Source organism: Saccharomyces paradoxus, chromosome IV (assembly GCF_002079055.1).
Source record: "Saccharomyces paradoxus chromosome IV, complete sequence".
In the NCBI taxonomy this organism is placed as follows: domain Eukaryota; kingdom Fungi; phylum Ascomycota; class Saccharomycetes; order Saccharomycetales; family Saccharomycetaceae; genus Saccharomyces; species Saccharomyces paradoxus.
In genome coordinates this window covers 396,833-415,815 of record NC_047490.1, presented here as the reverse complement: position 1 = coordinate 415,815, position 18,983 = coordinate 396,833, and the positions used below count along the sequence as shown (strand labels likewise).

Genomic DNA, 18,983 nt, shown 5'->3' with positions numbered 1-18,983 from the left:
GTGATGCACCCAGACATACGGGCGTCAGATATTAAAAGCAATTATCCCATCAACTTAAGTGGTGTTGTTGCTCCCAATAAATGCGGAAAAGAGGTGTAGCTAATAAAATGGAAAATCCTTTTGGTCTATAGGATTTTTTGGGTTTAAATATACATATTTATTTATTTTTATTTGGTTATTAAATTTTGTATTAATTTAATACTAAGAAATTTCTAACGTGATAAAGTAGTTATGAGAAATGACATAATGCTAATTTATGAATATGATATAGAAGAGCCTTGAAAAAAGTGAAGGGAAGGTAGAATATGGTATTATTCCCTAATAAATCTAATCTTCATGTAGATCTAATTCTTCAATCATGTCCGGAAGGTTCTTCATTGGGTAATTGTTGTAAACAATTTGGTATACGGCTTCAAATAATGGGAAATCTTCAACAGAGCCACATGTCTCCAACCATTCGTGGACTTCTTTACAGGTAATCAAACCTTGAGCAGATTGACCGTTCAACAATTCCTTTTCACATTCCCAGGCGTCCTTACCAGAAGTAGCCATTAGTCTAGCAACCTTGACGTTTCTACCACCAGCGCAGGTGGTGATCAAGTCAGCAACACCAGCAGACTCTTGGTAGTATGTTTCTTCTCTAGATTCTGGGAAAAACATTTGGCCGAATCTGATGATTTCACCCAAACCGACTCTTTGGATGGCGGCAGAGGCGTTGTTCCCCCAACCTAGACCTTCGACGAAACCACAGCCTAGGGCGACAACGTTCTTCAAAGCACCACAGATGGAGATACCAGCAACATCTTCGATGACACTGACGTGGAAGTAAGGTCTATGGAACAAGGCCTTCAGAACTTTATGGTCGACATCTTTACCTTCGCCTCTGAAATCCTTTGGAATGTGGTAGGCGACGGTGGTTTCAGACCAGTGCTCTTGAGCGACCTCGGTGGCAATGTTAGCACCGGATAGAGCACCACATTGAATACCTAGTTCCTCAGTAATATAAGAGGATAATAATTGGACACCCTTAGCACCAACTTCAAAACCCTTCAAACAGGAAATAGCTCTGACGTGAGAGTCAACGTGGCCTTTCAATTGGCTACAGATACGTGGCAAAAATTGATGTGGAATGTTGAAGACAATGATGTCGACATCCTTGACAGAATCAATCAAGTCTGGGTTGGCAACCAAATTGTCGGGTAGAGTGATGCCAGGCAAGTATTTGACGTTTTGATGTCTAGTATTTATAATTTCAGTCAATTTTTCACCATTGATTTCTTCTTCGAACACCCACATTTGTACTGTTGGGGCGAAAACCTCTGGGTATCCTTGACAGTTTTCGGCAACAACCTTGGCAATGGTAGTACCCCAGTTACCGGATCCAATAACGGTAACCTTGAATGGCTTTTCAGCGGCCTTCAAAGAGACAGAAGAGGAGCTTCTCTTTCTACCGGCATTCAAGTGGCCGGAAGTTAAGTTTAATCTATCAGCAGCAGCAGACATCTTTATATTATCAATATGTGTGTTTGTGTTTAAGTTTGTGGGGGGTATACAATAAACAATTGTTTTCTTGACGTCTTATGTAGGAGAGTGAGATAAAAGAAAAGTAAAGGGAGGAAGAATTTAAGGTAACATAACAGTTTTACTCACGGTAGTATATATATAACTGCGAAACCGCCAATGCAAAGCCAGTCTGCGTGCGAATAAGGTTGGATAGATTTGATGAACCGATTCTGATACTTGTTGTGCGGAAAAAGGGACAAAATAGGGAAAACTAGAAAAAGAAAAGGGAGGGGAGCGAAGCAAGGCGGGAGGCCTGCGCAAGTGGGCCTGCAGGGGGTGCCCCGTTTACGTATTGGCGGTGTGGGTGGGGACTTTGGGTGCCCGGGGTATGGGTCTTTACTTTCTTTCTGAGGGACAATGGCGCGTGGTCGGCCAGAGACACAGGGACAGAAGAAGGACAAGAGTCTCATTGACCCTGTCTTGGCCTTCTGTTTTTCTTCTTTCTTCTTTAGTGTTGCTTTTGTTCCGACATGATCTACTGGGGACAAGACAGATAAGCCAAAGACGATATGTAACTGGAATGTTTTTCCGATGTAGCAGTGGGGTTCCTTTTTTGTTAATTTGACGCAATTCGAGAATTTTTTATGCTGCGAAGATTTAGCTTTGCTCGAACCCCAGGGGAAACCTTTGTGGAGGAGATGGGGACCGCCGTCACCTTGCCTGAGAAAGAGTATCTATTTGCCGCTTTAGTGGCGCTGACTCAGCGGTGGGAGGTGAGGGGCGATGCGATTACGTGGCCATCACGTGCGCGTCAGGTATACTACAATACTTACGTCTACACGCTAGTCTTTCTTTTTTTCCGTTTTTTTCCGGCCATTAGTTGAGCCGGGCAGCTTTGTCCGGCTCTAGAGGTAAAAAAAAAAAAAATGGAAAAGACGGCGAAGTCCCACCATCTGTACAAAATAATCGGAGTAACGACAACTCTCTCGGGTTTCCGACTGTAGCAACACCACGCAAGTCGGTCATGCCTTGGCTTGCCAAGGTGGGCAATGGCATGCGTTTTAAAAGTCAGCAGACTCAGAAGAACTTGCCTACATATATTTTCGTGTACTGCCGAATGCCAACACTGTGAGAAAGGAAATCACGATAAAGTCGAGTATTTTGGAATTTCTTTTGGATTGTATACCGTAAAACAGGACGCTTCTTTCTTGACTACCTCGTCTTGCCAGAACTATATGAATTTACCTGTTCTGTTAGCATGAAAAACGTGCGCGACACAAAATTCCAGTCATTTTGCGACGGCCGACAGGGTTGGCTTATATCCCGTCCCCGCACGAAAAAAAAAAAAAAGGAAAAATTTGGACGAGTCCGGAATCGAACCGGAGACCTCTCCCATGCTAAGGGAGCGCGCTACCGACTACGCCACACGCCCTGTAATTGTAATGGCAAGCCTTAAACTTTTTTCTGACCCATTTACTATTATCATATAGCCGCCGAGCCTTTTCATAGGGTCTGGCATCCTTAAAAAAGTCCCCTCTCCTTTCAGTGTGCCGCGAAGCCCCACTTGGTTAACTTCTATTTCTATCTTAACTTTATGGTCCAAGGGCTGAAAGCTGGCCCGTGTGAGCAGTTACATCAACGATAATGCCGGTGGTCATTACCTTGGTTCCCAATTCAAAAAGAAAAAAATTTTCTCGAAATAAGGGTCGTTGGAGTTTGACAAATATGAGTCGTTTAATCCTGAATTTTTTTACTAGATACTGCCCTGTTTCAAGACAAGTCACTGGAAGCCTCAAGCGTTTCGCTTTAGCGGTGACTCTTCATGAGGGGTGGAGCGGTCATATGTTGTCTTGAACCTGTAGAATTTACATTTATATAATGCTGTTTTTTTTCAAAATTGCTTAAAGCAGAAATATCTCTAACAATATTCTAGCATACCATACCTTGAGCAATGTTAAAGCCAATTATTTTCGTCATTTCTTTAGGTGCTTCATTATCTAGTGCAGCTTCCATCCCATTTGGAACTTTTGCGGATGTTAAACAAATTGGCTCTCAGAAGAACCTGTTTCCCTTTCTAGGGGGTTCTGCACCATACTTCTCTTTTCCTGCTAACTACGGTATACCTACGGATATTCCTGAAGGTTGTAGATTAACGCAAGTCCAAATGATTGGCAGGCATGGTGAAAGGTATCCTACCAGAAGTGAGGCCAAGGATATTTTTGAAACGTGGCATAAAATATATAATTATACAGGCAAGTATGGTGGATCACTATCTTTTTTAAATTATGGATATGAATTTTTTATTCCCGATGAAAGTTATCTGGAAATGGAGACAACCTTGCAGAATTCAATCGATGTGTTGAACCCATATACGGGAGAAATGAATGCAAAGAGACATGCAAGAGAATTTTTAGCGAAATATGGACAATTGATGGAGAACTGTTCTAACTTCCCTGTCTTTGCCACAAATTCAAAAAGAATCTATGATACTGCCCAATATTTTGCCGAGGCTTTGGGCGATGGCTTCAATATATCACTACAAACACTCAGCGAAGATCCGTCCTCAGGTGCAAACACATTAGCTGCTAAAAGTTCATGTCCTAATTGGCACTCGAATGTCAACAATGATATACTAGTATCATACTCGAGAGACTATTTAGAAAATGTTTCTAATCGTCTCAATGACGAAAATAAAGGGCTGAACTTAAGTATGAAAGACGCAGCGGCCTTGTTTTCTTGGTGTGCCTTCGAGTTGAACGCAAGGGGCTATAGTAACATCTGTGACGTATTCACTGCAGCAGAGATGATACACTATTCTTACGAGACCGACTTGACGAGCTTTTATCAAAACGGTCCCGGATACAACTTGATCAAATCTATAGGTGCCAATTTATTCAATGCAACGGTGAAACTACTACGAGAAAGTGCGCATATGGATCAAAAAGTTTGGTTGAGCTTTACACACGATACTGATATCCTTAATTATTTGACAGCTGTAGGATTGATTGATGATACCAGGAATTTGACCACCAGTTATGTTCCTTTTCGCGACCATTCCTATCACAAGTCATGGTACATTCCTCAAGGGGCTAGGGTCTATACGGAAAAGTTTCAATGCTCAAACGAATCGTACGTCCGTTATGTAGTTAACGATGCTGTGATTCCTATTGAGAGCTGTTCAGATGGTCCAGGTTTTTCATGCGAAGAGAATCTATTTTACAAGTATGCAAAAGACAGGTTACGAGGTGTAAGTTTCTATGAAGATTGTGATGTTTCCAAAGTTAGTAAGGAAAAGGAACTGCGGTTTTATTGGGATTGGAACACAACAAGGTATAATGCATCCTTAGTGAATCAATAAGCCATGCACTAGGGAAAAATGAAAAAAAAAATATTTCTGACATAAATAACATGGCCGCAAAGTGGCATTCCGTATTATTTTTTCTTTTTCTCATTTATTTACTTATATTACATAACTAAATATAATATGCAGAAATGAAACGCTTTTCCTTAAGGTGTTGAAAAAGCAAAAGTTAAATAGAAAATTCACGAGCGACTGGAAAAAAACCTACATATATTCTGGAGTTAGTCCTAGTCTTAGGAAACTCCGCAACAGGCCTCGAATTTTTATGTGAAAAGTCTACAATTCCATCTATTCGGGGCTGCCGGGAAGTGCTACTTGAATAAGCTTGGAACAAAGTCTATACCTGCAGCTAAAACGTGAAATCAAATGTATGCTTTCACCGAGGCCGTTTGCTTTCTCCAACCGTACTTGGGAACAACAAAGGTGATTTCAACTCGGGTACTCACTCCGTTATTTCTTATTCGATTTTCTAGATCATGCATGATTTTCTCTTTCTCTTGCCTGCAGTGTTCGTTTCACCGCCCGCACACTCGTCCATTCTTTGTCAGCGAGAGGCTTTAACAGTGGAGAGCACATCTGGGAAGCAAAATGATAGGCTGCATAAGGGGGGCGGAGAATGACTAATAAAGTACAACCATCACCATAGTAGGTCCCCATCCATGAGTACATCGTCTCTTTCATTGCCTTCTTGTATGGGCCAGTGAATATTTTGGAGAAACCTTTCTTGCAGTTCGGGTAATATCGAACGGCGTACATCTATAAGGGGAAAAGCTACTTCCGCTTCTCATATATCTATTTCGTAGTGTGACTCTTCCTGCTCTGCCAAATATTGTACCCGTTATGGCAAGCAGGATTTCTCATAACAAAAGGATACCATATTTATTTGCAACCAATAGTGACAGCTACTCAAGTGTTCTTCTTTTCCATACGTTGATTACGCTATTCATTCAAACAAACTCTTTGCTGTGCTAATAAGCTGAGAGCATTCGAGAGGGAAAAAAAGACAAAAGAACAGAACGGAACAGCGTAAAGTCACATTATAATGGTTAAGGAAACTCCATTGCACTCATCTTCATCAACTTCGCTATCATCGTTATTTAGGCCAACTAAGTTGAAAAATCTATCGGCTAAAATATTTAACGGCGGTGGTAACCAATCATACTCAAAGGCGGATGATGTTTCGAGGTCCTCCTCTAGATCGTCAAATAAAAATACAGATTCAGACCAGGAGGATCGCATAAAGTATAACAAACCTAACGATCGAAGATCTGTCCTAGGAAAGAATACCCAGGGAAATGGCGCATCGTCAAAGGAGTCACATACAGTAGCAAGTCCTTCACTAGCAGGGATTTCTACTACCTCGGTCAAAAAGGTTACTGTTGACTACCTTTCTTCTCGCCCCTTACATAACAATCATAATCCCGTGCGCACTGGGCATACCGTGCCCCACTTACCTCATAGTATTCACAATCCAATAAACTATATTCATCAAGGCTCAAAGGATGCTTTCCACCATCCTCACCCCGTTCGCTCCACAGCTCATAACAACATTTTTACGGTATCTTCTGCCAAATCGGATACACCTTCTTCGAATTTGTCATATCAGGCGCATATGCATCCCGTAGAGATACTACAGAAACAGATTGAAGACAAACACTTTATGGACTCTCAAGCATCCACCCCTGGGTCTGTAGAACTGCAGCATAATTCTTCAAGCGGTAGTGATGATACCTCATCAAAAAAGAAAAAATCTCTGAGATTAACAAGATTTTTCAAAAAAATTCATAATGATTATCATGACAATCACCATCACCATCACCATCACAATAATCATAACCGTGGATCCACCCCCACAAAACCAAAGCCCAATTTAAATACTAACGAAAATATAGTAGAAAATAACGGCAAAACATTATACGAGACAGATAATCCAGTGGAATTATTAGAAAAATATGGTATTCCTGGTAGAAAATTAGGCGAAGGAGCCTCCGGTTCAGTGTCTGTAGTGGAAAGAACTGACGGCAAGCTATTTGCTTGCAAAATGTTTCGAAAACCACACTTAAACAATGAAGGAACTAATCAGTCTCAATTAGCTAATTATTCTAAGAAGGTTACCACTGAATTTTGTATTGGTTCCACGCTGCACCATGAGAATATCATTGAAACTCTAGATATGCTGACTGAAGGTGACACCTATTTATTGGTAATGGAATATGCGCCATATGATTTTTTCAATCTCGTCATGAGTAACCTAATGACACAGGATGAAGTCAATTGTTACTTTAAACAGCTGTGCCACGGTGTTAATTATCTCCACTCCATGGGCTTAGCTCACAGAGATTTAAAGTTGGACAATTGCGTCGTTACTAAAGACGGCATCTTGAAACTGATTGACTTTGGTAGCGCTGTAGTCTTCCAATATCCTTACGAGGATACCATCGTAAAATCACATGGAATAGTGGGGTCCGACCCTTATCTGGCTCCTGAACTATTAAAACAAACATCATACGATCCAAGAGTAGCAGACGTGTGGTCCATCGCTATTATATTTTACTGTATGGTCTTAAAAAGATTTCCTTGGAAGGCCCCAAAAAAGAGCTTTAACTCGTTTCGGTTATTTACCGAGGAACCTGAGGACGAAGATGATATAGCTCGGGGCCCAAACAAAATATTGAGGCTACTACCAAGACATTCACGAAAAATAATAGGTAGAATGTTAACCTTAGAGCCAAAGCAAAGAGTTTTAATGAACGACGTGGTAAAGGATGATTGGCTTGTATCCGTTCCCTCTTGCGAAATTGACCCTACCACCGGCGATTTGGTTGAAAAACCAAAAAATCATAAGCATCACTTGGTTACTGAAGAGGAATTGAATGAGTTGACCAAGCAACACGGAAATAAAGATTCAAACTAATGAACACTCTTTAAAAAAATAAAATTTAAAAAAATTGTATATAAAAGACTCAAAATAATACTATAAAAAAGCATTATATAGGAATAAAAAGATGGTGTGCATACAGGTGGAAAAGAAAACTACCTAAAGCTGGAAAGAAAAACACTAATATATATACAAATACATAAATACATTCGTCAAAGCAAATAAACGCTTAAATAAAGCGAGAGCTTTATTTGGATATTTTCAGCTCCCGCCAAACGCATTGTTATGCACTGAAGTCACCCGACGCATGAAATTATGACCAAATATTAGATTTTACTAAGAAGAGAGAATCTCCTCCCCTACAAACCGCAAAGGGTCATAGAGAAGTGATTCTGCAGGCGAATAAGATCGGCATAACCGCATATGAGTAGGAAAAAATGTTTAGACTTCCAGTGGGATTAGTCGCTAGAACTAGAGAGGTCACTAACCGCCTTGCGTTCAACAGTGCAAAGGGTCTCAATGTATGCTTATCAAGAAATTTAAGGGCCTTTCCTAGACCAGTACCATCGGCTGTTATATCTACCGCAATCCCAAAATATGGAGGAGAAGGTTTCCAGTTTCCTAGGCTTTCATTAATTTCTCCTAATCATTGTTCGTACACTCATCAATTTCTATCCAATCAGAAAAGCTCGACATTCAAGTTTATCAGTAAAAGAGCCTTCCATTCGTCACGACGTGCGGAAATAAAGTTTATATTTTCTTCGAAGTCACCAAAGAATGGTAACAAGCCGTTTGTGAAAGTTTACAAAGTTTCTCCATTTTTTATCCTATTTGCAACTGCAAGCATCTTCACATTTATCTTAACATCGACAATAGTCGTTATTCCCTTCATCTTTCATTTTTTTTTCCCTCTTCTTATTATCTTCATTTCTTTCAAACAATTCAAAAAATGGCAGAAAAATATCTTTTACAAGGATGTTTTTACCTCTTTACCGAGAACAGAATTGAGAATAACAGTGCCCACCATGAGATCATTACAATTACAACCTATGGTCCAGAGTTGGAAGGAGATCTCTTCCAGAATGGGAATTCCAAATGAGTTTGCCAAGGGTTTAAACGTTAATTTAGTGAAGCAAGATGAAATCAGAAAGCAGTTTCTAAGTTTTCTGCAAAAAAGAGTACTAGAATCCTTTACCAAGAACGAAATGGGAATAAGATCATACTTTCTAGGCGACAGCGTTGAGAAATGGATCGAGGAATCTTATGACCTGGAGCTCAATATTGATAATTGTCGAAGTGAACTGAGAAAATTTCAAACTTTTGTATTCTCCAGTGTCCGGTACAAATTGTATTTAGATTCAATGAAAAATCTACCGTTAAACCCTTCAAAAAAACTTGAGGGCAAGAAGCACATTGCAGACGTATATGTAATTATTTTAGACGAATCTTTTCCTGAAATAATGTTCAGTAGTGGCGGCTATTCAAAGGCCGATTTTTTCAAGATATTACAAGAAAGTGAAACCTCTAATAGCAGCAAAACGCTTAATGTGGTTATTGCCATCAAAAGTGTTAATACACTGCTATCGAAGCACTTTGTTATCACAGCAAACGGTGATTCAGGCGACTTCTTTTCAAAATATTACATTTCGAAAGTAAATGGCAAAAACACCGAGTACACCTTAAAAAATAGACAATATTAAGGCTGCATTTCTGCATTACTGTGTTGCCACTATCTATATACCATACATGTTTATATATTCTGACCAATACCTTTATTTATGACGTGTGGTGACACAAAATAAATTTTCGTGTCACCACAATCGTATAGAATGATAATACGAATTCGAAATAGTAAACAAAACAAAAAAAAAACTAGCAAGGGTTGCAAAGAGGAACTAGCGATGTTATGTGAAGGCAAACTTAGAAAGAACCTGAGATTTACAATATCAGTAGTAGTATACTAAAGTTATAGAAGCGTACTTGACTCCAGCTCATTGAATTTTGAAAAGAAATATAACGATTGTTTATAGAAGTAGCCCGACAACCAAATTAATAAGTTGCCTACGCAAGAACTGAATGACCTCAAAACAATCATGTCAACAAATTCATTCCATGATTATATGGATTTAAAGTCGAGAACGAATACACGACAGTTGTCAGATGACGAAGAATTCACTACGCCTCCAAAACTAAGCAATTTCGGATCAGCTTTACTTTCCCACACAGAAAAGGCTTCTGCTTCAGAGATATTATCAAGTCATAAAAATGACAAGATGGCAAATCGTTTAGAAGAAATGGACAGGAGTTCCTCGAGGAGTCACCCCCCATCGTCAATGGGTAATTTGACATCCGGCCATACTAGCACCTCATCGCATTCAACTTTATTTGGACGGTATCTAAGAAATAATCACCAGACTAGCATGACAACGATGAACACTAACGATATAGAGATAAATGTTGGAAATAGTCTTGATAAGAGTTTTGAGAGGATAAGAAACTTGCGGCAAAATATGAAAGAAGATATCACCTCAAAATATGCTGAAAGAAGAAGTAAAAGATTCTTAATATCCAATAGGACAACAAAACTGGGTCCTGCAAAGAGAGCAACAACCTTGACAAATGTTTTCGACGAGGATGTGCCTAACTCTCTAAAAGAACCAATCAATGCAAGGGAGACAGTAGAATCATCACTTGAGGATTCCAACCTAACAAAATTTAGAGAAACGAAGAAGAATACGGACTATGATTCGATTGATTTTGGAGATTTGAATCCTATTCAATATATTAAGAAACATAATCTTCCCACTAGTGACCTTCCACTAATATCTCAAATTTACTTTGATAAACAGAGAGAAGAAAACAGACAGGCAGCACTCCGAAAACACAGTTCCAGAGAATTACTTTATAAAAATAGGTCTTCTTCCACTTCACTTTCTAGCAGCAATTTATCGGCAAACAAGGACAATTCTATGACATTCAATAATAGTTCTCAACCAAGACGAAAAATTTCTACAGGATCATCTTCATCTAAATCATCAATCGAAATAAGGAGAGCTCTTAAAGAGAATGTTGATACTAGCAATAACAGCAACTTCAACAGTCCGATTCATAAAATTTATAAAGAAATTGGAAGAAATAAAGATTCGGACTCTGAAAAAAGGGAAGTACTGCGAAACATAAGCATAAATGCAAACCATGCCGATAATATTCTTCAACAGGAGAATAAAAGACTAAAAAGATCATTAGATGACGCCATAACAAATGAGAATATAAACAGTAAAAATCCAGAAGTATTTTATCATCGGCCAGCTCCGAAACCTCCAGTCACCAAAAAAGTTGAAATTGTTGAACCTGCGAAATCTGCTTCCTTATCGAATAATAGAAATATAATTACAGTTAATGACTCTCAATATGAAAAAATAGAACTGCTGGGTAGAGGTGGATCCTCTAGAGTTTACAAGGTGAAAGGATCAGGCAATAGGGTATACGCGCTTAAAAGGGTGTCTTTTGACGCTTTTGACGATTCAAGTATTGATGGATTCAAAGGAGAAATAGAACTTCTGGAAAAATTGAAGGACCAAAAACGTGTAATTCAGCTGCTAGATTATGAAATGGGGGATGGTTTATTGTATTTAATAATGGAATGCGGTGACCATGATTTGTCACAAATTCTTAACCAAAGAAGTGGCATGCCACTGGATTTTAATTTTGTTAGGTTTTATACAAAGGAAATGCTACTGTGCATTAAAGTAGTTCATGATGCCGGTATCGTTCATTCGGATTTAAAACCGGCAAATTTTGTCTTGGTGAAAGGCATTTTAAAAATCATTGATTTTGGTATAGCGAATGCAGTACCTGAGCATACGGTTAATATCTATCGCGAAACTCAAATTGGTACTCCGAACTATATGGCGCCGGAAGCATTAGTTGCTATGAATTACACACAAAATAGTGAGAATCAACATGAGGGGAACAAGTGGAAAGTCGGGAGACCATCTGATATGTGGTCATGCGGTTGCATCATTTATCAAATGGTTTACGGGAAACCCCCATATGGCAGTTTCCAAGGCCAAAATAGACTGTTAGCTATTATGAATCCTGATGTGAAAATCCCATTTCCTGAATATACTAGCAATAATGAAAAGATTCCAAAATCGGCCATTGAATTAATGAAAGCATGCCTGTACAGAAATCCAGACAAGAGATGGGCTGTGGATAAAGTACTGAGTAGCACTTTCCTTCAACCTTTTATGATATCTGGATCGATCATGGAAGACCTCATCAGGAATGCCGTTAGGTATGGTTCAGAGAAGCCTCAAATATCGCATGATGATCTCAATGATGTGGTAGAGACCGTCTTAAGAAAATTTGCGGATTACAAAATCTAGAGGAACCAAATAAAGAAGAAAAGCATACTTAAAATGTGCCAGTTGTGGTCATATATACATTTAGAGTTTGCCATGCATATATTGATTTATTTATTTTGATCAACTCTTTTCTTACATACATATTCATTTAAATAAATCCTTAGTCACTTATTTCGTCACAGATACTGAATGCCTGAAAAGCAAAGAAGGGATAACTATCGTCTAATGGCGCTTAACGAGACGTTATATTTTGATTGTTCTTTTCAAAAAATTGTGCCTTATTAACTTATTACATTTATATATAAGTTTACATTTTTCATTTCCATCTTTCCTTCGTAGATTTATATTTTTTTACTAATTTTTTTGAGTCAATAAAGTTCAAATCTATCTTGGACCAAATTTAGTCATTGCGGCTGGCCCGCTTTCTTGCCATTCTTGTTTAGACAACCACATATGGTCTTTATCAGCCATGATACTAGCTAAAACGGCACCACCAATGAAAACCATATGCTTTCTCCTTGGAGGGTCTTCGATCCTAACTTTAAATTTATCAAGTCTTGAAGGGTCATTGTGTAAAACTCTGCTAAACCATAATTGTTTCAGCTCCTTCTCCAATCTTGAAGGCAGCCCTGGGTACATACTTGAACCACCTGAAAGAACAACAGCCTTATACAAGGAACTTCTAATATCAACATCAGCCGATTGCACAGTATTGAATAACAGTTCCCCTACACCAGGTTGTTCAACATCTACCAAACCAGGTTGGAACAAACATTCTGGAGCCTCAAATCTCTCTTGTCCCACTTTGATTGTTCTTCCGTCTGGTAACTCATACGATTCCACGAGGGCAGTCGTCTCTCTAGCCAATTTCGTATCCAAGTCCAAATCATACGAAACGTAACATAATTTTTCCTTTATTTGGCGAACAGTTTCAAAGTCTGCAGTTCTGTTAAATGCGTAACCACGACGAGAAAGAAGATCAATCAAATGTCTAGTAACGTCTCTGCCCGCAACATCCAATCTCCTTGTCAAGTGACTTAAAACGACAGATTCGTAAACTGGAACTATATGAGTAACACCATCACCGGAATCAACGACGACTCCTGAAGACAAACCTTGTGCGTACAATGCTAGAACAGCTTGGATGGCAACGTAGACTCCACCAAAATCATATTTCTCAAACATTACCTCGCACATTTTTTCTCTATTTTTCAACGGATTCATTGGAGGTTCCGTTAATAAAATCTTACCGTTGGAGGTGGATGGTAATTTCATTTGTTCGAAAAAGGCGTAATCCCAGAGCAGTTCCATATCAGTCCAGTTCTTAATAATACCGTTTTCCATAGGATAAGATATCTGCAGATAAGAGCGAACTTCACTTGCCTCATCACCAATCATAATATCCTTTAATGGTGTAGTGACGCTGGCACGTTCTTCCGCTCTTAAGATGGGTCTACCAACGATAGAAGGAAACGTGTAATCTGGGAAATTCTCGCCAGCACGACCAATTTTGACGAAACCAGTACCCTGATCAAGGACTATATTAAGATGGTTAGTATTAATAATATAGGGGTAAAAGAACTAAAGTGCAAAGCGAGGCACAGCCATAGGGGTTATCGTGGTCAATTGCCTCCACAAACACTTCACATATTAACAACATACCAATTGGGTTATGTGGGTCCATTATTAGTATATGATTTTGTTAGTTTATTACAGTTATTTGTCTTCTGACAGCCTATACTTGACTTTCATGTCCGTTTTCTTCCATTATATGGGTCCTCAAGTTGTTTTCGCATTTCAAAAGCCATGCGACGGGTAATAAGGCCGTTACGATAAATCCGCTGTACCAAAGACAATATAAATGCATACGACTGCTATTTATCAAACAAACATACATATAGTAGGGAGATTTCACACCAAACCCTGCTTCTTAAGCTCATCGTAGACCTTCTTACTCATCACATTTCCTTCTTCGTCTTCTTCTTCTAGTTCCAATTCGGTAGGAAGTTTTGGTTGCGAAAGATTAGGCTTTGTGAGAACGGCTGCAATAGAACTTATCAGTTGAGGCTGCCCCTGCATATTTTTCCAGAGCTTTTGTGCCTCAGTAATTTTGGTTATGCCCTTGAATACTGGAGAGGGCTCAATACCCAAGCATCGCAAGTGATAAAGATGCCTTTCTTCATTGAAGTGTCTTTCAAAGGTGCGTCGTCCATTGTAGATCTTATTCGAACAAATTTCACAGCGATATTCTCTATCAAGTCCATGCAGTTTATATAACCAGTATGGCATAGGCAATCCATCTGGACCCAATGGCATGTCGAATGATTTACCGAAGAGATATTCTTCTTGCGGTTGATCATCTCTCTGCCTACCATCCCCTTGTTCGTCGCCCTCCTTTTCAGTCAGATCATAGGCAGGCGCTTCATACTTCTGTGTTAAAATATCCATTTCCGCCATTCTTTCATTTGCCGTAAATGCCAGTTTTCTTTCAACAAAACTTCTCGTACGAGAAAATTCATCTTTTAGATATTTCAAATATCGATGCAGCTTATATTCAGAGTACACAAATTCTCTCCTTTTAGATTCGTTTTTCTTATGGCTTTTCCCCACTAAATGGCTTTCGAAAACAGGAAATGTCTTGAACCACTTGGAACAAAAAGGGCAATAAATGCCTTTTGTCTCGGATTTAAGTGATCCCCTACAGTATGAATGTTCTAAGTCAGACTTGGTTAAATTTTCAACTATCTCTCTGTCAAACAAAGCATAACTTTTGAAGAAAAAGGTTTCTACATATTTGCTCAACTTTACCAAAAAGGCCATGTACCTGTCATTTTTACGATCCATCGGTGGGGTTAGCAAATATTTCTTGTCGTCTAAAAATAATTCTACAACGTCAAGAAATTGGAGCAATGAACAATCACTTCGCTTAATTACGTTCAACCATAAAGAATGAAATTGTTCCATCTCCATGTATTCACCATATTGCTCGTCTCTAGTGAATATCCCATTTAAGTCCAAATCTCTAGCTCTGTCAGACAGTATATTGGTGCGCTTCGACGGATCAGAAGAAGATGAGAATAAAGCATATTTATCTCTTTTAGAATTTATATCCAGTTCAAAGTTCTCATCCTCATTTTTAAGTTCCTCCTCAAACTGTTGTAATTTTTCTTCGAAACTAGGCAAATCTTTATCATCTTCCTGTGTGCCTTCTGGACCATTGATTCTATTGAAATTTTGCTGTTTCTCTCGATAATCTTGAAGAAAAAGGTTTATCTCATGCTGCTGCAAGATTACCTGTTTTCTCTTCCTCTTAACTTTCTTAAATTTGTATATTTTATTTTCTGCTATCAATGATGACCTAGGTAGTTTAGTATCAGGAAAAACTTTGCTTGATTCCTGTATATAGTGGTAGTATAACTCTGGATTCCGTTGAATCCTTTCTGCTATAGCATTTTCAATGATTTCCATGTCTTCTAACAAGGACCTCCTTGTTTCCAGTAAATTCATTGAGATAGTGGCCTAGCTACTTATATTAAAGCAAAATTTAAATGAATATGTACCCCCTCACTTGGTCGTCAAAGGTTCTTGATCTGCTTTATTAGTGAGTTGTTTATTTATAACTTTTCGTCAGCCGATACTTGAAACTTCTTTGCCGCCTCATCGGAAAGCTAGGATAAAATGCGCTGCAGAGAAAATTATGAACATGATTTAACAACTGACAAAACAATGACATTACAAACTACAAAGAACAGATACGCCATCTTTTTTCATTTTTCACTATGGTACATATGTAAACTATATATCTGTAGATTTAGATAGTTCTTCACTGCCTAAAATTTACGCTTTTTGGAAGGACGGGCATTCTTCGCACGTTTTTTTTCTGCCATAATCCTATCTTTTCTAATTTGTTCAGTTGATTTCAATTCACTTCGTAGACCCGGAGCGTTGTTATATCCTTTGACGGCAATACCTCCTTCTAGAGCCTTTTCCACCTTCTTCTTTTGTGAATAGTAATTATCTCTATGTTTATCTGGCATTTTAGGTGCTTTCATTTGTTTATGCTTGAACTTCCCACGGACAGTTCTACCACTTGCACCAGGACCTTGTGAAGGGTCTTCGAGAAAGTTGGATGGTATGCTTGTTTCTCTAGAACCAACTTTCAATGGTTTCAAATTTCTTGCCTTCGACCAATCATCAAATCTGCCAGATCTGAAGCTTGCTGCGATTTTTTGACCACTTTCACCAATAATGTATTTCTTATTATCAATACCTTGAGTGTTAACATATTTCTTTCTTTTTTTGTCCCATTTCACAGTGGCTGTTTGCTTATGAACTTGCACTTTATCATCGCTATTTAAATCGTAAGCCGCTTGAGCAGCATCATTAGCGAACCCACTGGTTATGTGCAATTGTTTATCTTGTATTTCGCCAGCTGGTGCATAGTGACTTAAGAAGAAAGTAGGGTCTTTAAAAGTCTTTGATTTCTTTTTCTTCTTGTTTTCGTTTTCTTGTGCTTCTAATAATTGGTCTGCATCTTCGAACTCTCTCAAAGCATCTTCGGACACAGTATAGCCTGTCTCACCATCATCGCCTTTTAAAATTTCATCTTCGATAGAATGTGAAAGGCCAGCCATTCTTTCCTTTTCTAATAGCTCCCTTCTTTCAGTTGCCTTTCGTTGAATTGGCGCTAGTTGTCTTCTTCTCCTTTTCATAAACACTGACATTTCATCGTCTGGGTTTCTCGTGAATTCAAACACCGTTTCTTTGTTTCTTCTGTTTTGCAGTTTAGCCAAAAAATCCAACTTCTCCTTCTCTTCATTTTTACCGAAAAATGCATTCTGGGCATCCCAACCGGAAGCAATGATCTCTTTACTTCTCTTTAAAGATTCAGGGGAGGCGGAAGTACGTGTTCTATAGTATAGTTTTTCTGCTTTCATGGCTGTTTTCCTTGCCAACTGGAGGTCAAAATTAGAGGTCATAAGATTTTTATAAAGGTCACCTAAACCTTCAACATCCAGTCTTGGGCATGAACCTAGAACGAGTCTTTTGGTGTAGGAGAGTTTTGGAGGTTGAAATTGATATTCCAGTTTGCCCTCATCTACCCATCTTTTCTTCATCAAATCAACTAGGCTATCGTACATTGGCGTTAAAAGAATTTTTTTACCCAAAAATAGCTCCAAATCTAGTAGATAAGGTAACTCATTTTCAGCAACTATGGAATACGCCCAACCTTTGTTACCAGCTCTTGCAGTTCTACCCACACGATGTACAAAAATTTTTGATGAACCAGGTAGCGTGTAATTAATAACATTAGCTAACATTGGGATATCAACACCTCTTGCAGCAACATCTGTGACAACCAAAATGGAAGTCAAACCTGCTCTAAAATTATATAATTGACGTTTACGAGCATGTTGATCCAAAGTACCGTAGATATACGAAATCAAATATCCACAGTCTCTCAAGAGTTGAGAAATGTATTCCACATGATGTCGTGTTGGAACGAACAGAATAGTTGCCTTTTCAGAAGGCAATTCATTAGCTGCAGGCATTTTTTGTTTGCGGAACTTTTCCTTCTTGAAATTCCTCTTCTTCTTCTGGCGATCATTTTCGTCGTCCGAGTCACTATCTGCCTCATTGTTACTCTTTTGAAGCTTTTGAAGTTGTTCACTAGTGGCTAACGGAATCTTTATGATTTCTTGTAAAATGTATAATAGGTTCGCCTCTCTATCTGCGTTTTTAGTGGATAGGAAAAGCATTTCTAAATTTTCTGAAACTTTCGTTTCTGCATCTAAACGGACCAAAACTGGATTGACCAAACCGGCCTTAACAAAATCAACCAATGAATTGGGTAAAGTAGCAGAAAACAACAAGGTCTGTCTTGTTGTAGGCAGAGATGCAAGTAGTTCATTCAATTGTTCTTGGAAACCCATTTCAAACAATCTATCGGCTTCATCAAAGACAACGTATTCGACACTCTTCAAATCGAGGTTCATTTCGACCTTCAAATGTAAAAATCTACCGGGTGTTGCAATAATAACGTCTGGGTTGGTCATCATCATGCTAAATTGCTCTTCCAAGGAATCACCACCGGTCAAGAGGACACTTCTTAGTTCTGTTCCTTTGGCAAAATCCTTGAAGACATTGAAAGTTTGCATGGCTAATTCTCTGGAAGGCGATAGAATCACTGCACGAGCACCAATCTTACCAGAATGGCTTTTCAATTTTTCCACCATTGGTAAGATAAATGCTGCCGTTTTACCAGAACCGGTACGTGCCATACCAACGATATCCCTACTTTGCAAAATCAGTGGGATAGTCTTCCTTTGAATAGGAGTGGGCTGGCGGAATCCCTTCCTCTTAATATTGTTCAATACAATTTTAGATAAACCAAAACTGGGGAAACTACCTTTTTTATGCTTTTTTTTTTCCAAATTATTCGTGGAAAAATATTCATTGACATCATCCTCATCGTCACCTGCTTGAGTTTTACCAGATGGATTATTTTCATCGTCTGAAAGTTCCAATATCGGGAATGCTGCTACTTCCTTCTTACTATTCTTGTTTTTCTTTGCGTTCTTGTCTTCAGCCTTCTTCTTATTATTCCTTCTTTCTTCCTCATCGGAGCTATATTCGATCACATCCTGAACATCACTGGGCCCATAACCAGCTTCAACCTCACTGTCGGAGTCGTTGGAATCACTTTCGCTAACATTTAAAGCAATTTCGTTAGCAATATCAAAGGCGATGTCGTCTTCTTCGCTTCCATTGACGTCTTGGTCTTCGAGATCCCTTTTCCTTTTCTGCATGCCTGCCATATTCTAGGTTAGAGATATATATATGGTGGTAATATAAGTGAAAAAGTATTTATACT

At 38.8% G+C, this 18,983-nt stretch overlaps 8 protein-coding genes and 1 non-coding gene across 9 annotated transcripts; 4 read left to right on the top strand and 5 right to left on the bottom strand.

The window, feature by feature from the left end:
* Nucleotides 1-327: 327 nt before the first annotated feature.
* GPD1 (glycerol-3-phosphate dehydrogenase (NAD(+)) GPD1) lies at nucleotides 328-1,503 on the bottom strand (the record flags this gene model as incomplete). Its single annotated transcript, XM_033909346.1, has 1 exon — nucleotides 328-1,503. The coding sequence occupies one exon, from the start codon at nucleotides 1,501-1,503 to the stop codon at nucleotides 328-330; it is 1,176 nt and encodes a 391-aa protein (XP_033765237.1).
* Nucleotides 1,504-2,862: 1,359 nt separating this feature from the next.
* SPAR_Dtrna3A lies at nucleotides 2,863-2,935 on the bottom strand. Its single transcript has one exon. It is a non-coding gene; the product is annotated as a tRNA-Ala (tRNA).
* A 519-nt stretch (nucleotides 2,936-3,454) lies between these two features.
* Nucleotides 3,455-4,861, top strand: DIA3 (putative acid phosphatase DIA3; the record flags this gene model as incomplete). The annotated part of the gene is made up of 1 exon (XM_033909345.1): nucleotides 3,455-4,861. One exon carries the CDS (start codon nucleotides 3,455-3,457, stop codon nucleotides 4,859-4,861), a length of 1,407 nt encoding a protein of 468 aa, XP_033765236.1.
* Nucleotides 4,862-5,906: 1,045 nt separating this feature from the next.
* On the top strand, nucleotides 5,907-7,778 carry RTK1 (putative serine/threonine protein kinase RTK1; the record flags this gene model as incomplete). The annotated part of the gene is made up of 1 exon (XM_033909344.1): nucleotides 5,907-7,778. One exon carries the CDS (start codon nucleotides 5,907-5,909, stop codon nucleotides 7,776-7,778), a length of 1,872 nt encoding a protein of 623 aa, XP_033765235.1.
* A 401-nt stretch (nucleotides 7,779-8,179) lies between these two features.
* On the top strand, nucleotides 8,180-9,442 carry MRX9 (Mrx9p; the record flags this gene model as incomplete). Its single annotated transcript, XM_033909343.1, has 1 exon — nucleotides 8,180-9,442. The coding sequence occupies one exon, from the start codon at nucleotides 8,180-8,182 to the stop codon at nucleotides 9,440-9,442; it is 1,263 nt and encodes a 420-aa protein (XP_033765234.1).
* A 393-nt stretch (nucleotides 9,443-9,835) lies between these two features.
* On the top strand, nucleotides 9,836-12,130 carry MPS1 (serine/threonine/tyrosine protein kinase MPS1; the record flags this gene model as incomplete). Its single annotated transcript, XM_033909342.1, has 1 exon — nucleotides 9,836-12,130. The coding sequence occupies one exon, from the start codon at nucleotides 9,836-9,838 to the stop codon at nucleotides 12,128-12,130; it is 2,295 nt and encodes a 764-aa protein (XP_033765233.1).
* A 363-nt stretch (nucleotides 12,131-12,493) lies between these two features.
* Nucleotides 12,494-13,793, bottom strand: ARP2 (actin-related protein 2; the record flags this gene model as incomplete). The annotated part of the gene is made up of 2 exons (XM_033909341.1): nucleotides 12,494-13,647; nucleotides 13,772-13,793. 2 exons carry the CDS (start codon nucleotides 13,791-13,793, stop codon nucleotides 12,494-12,496), a joined length of 1,176 nt encoding a protein of 391 aa, XP_033765232.1.
* Nucleotides 13,794-14,020: 227 nt separating this feature from the next.
* On the bottom strand, nucleotides 14,021-15,616 carry PRP9 (SF3a splicing factor complex subunit PRP9; the record flags this gene model as incomplete). The annotated part of the gene is made up of 1 exon (XM_033909340.1): nucleotides 14,021-15,616. The coding sequence occupies one exon, from the start codon at nucleotides 15,614-15,616 to the stop codon at nucleotides 14,021-14,023; it is 1,596 nt and encodes a 531-aa protein (XP_033765231.1).
* A 323-nt stretch (nucleotides 15,617-15,939) lies between these two features.
* On the bottom strand, nucleotides 15,940-18,927 carry DBP10 (ATP-dependent RNA helicase DBP10; the record flags this gene model as incomplete). Its single annotated transcript, XM_033909339.1, has 1 exon — nucleotides 15,940-18,927. One exon carries the CDS (start codon nucleotides 18,925-18,927, stop codon nucleotides 15,940-15,942), a length of 2,988 nt encoding a protein of 995 aa, XP_033765230.1.
* Nucleotides 18,928-18,983: the final 56 nt, after the last annotated feature.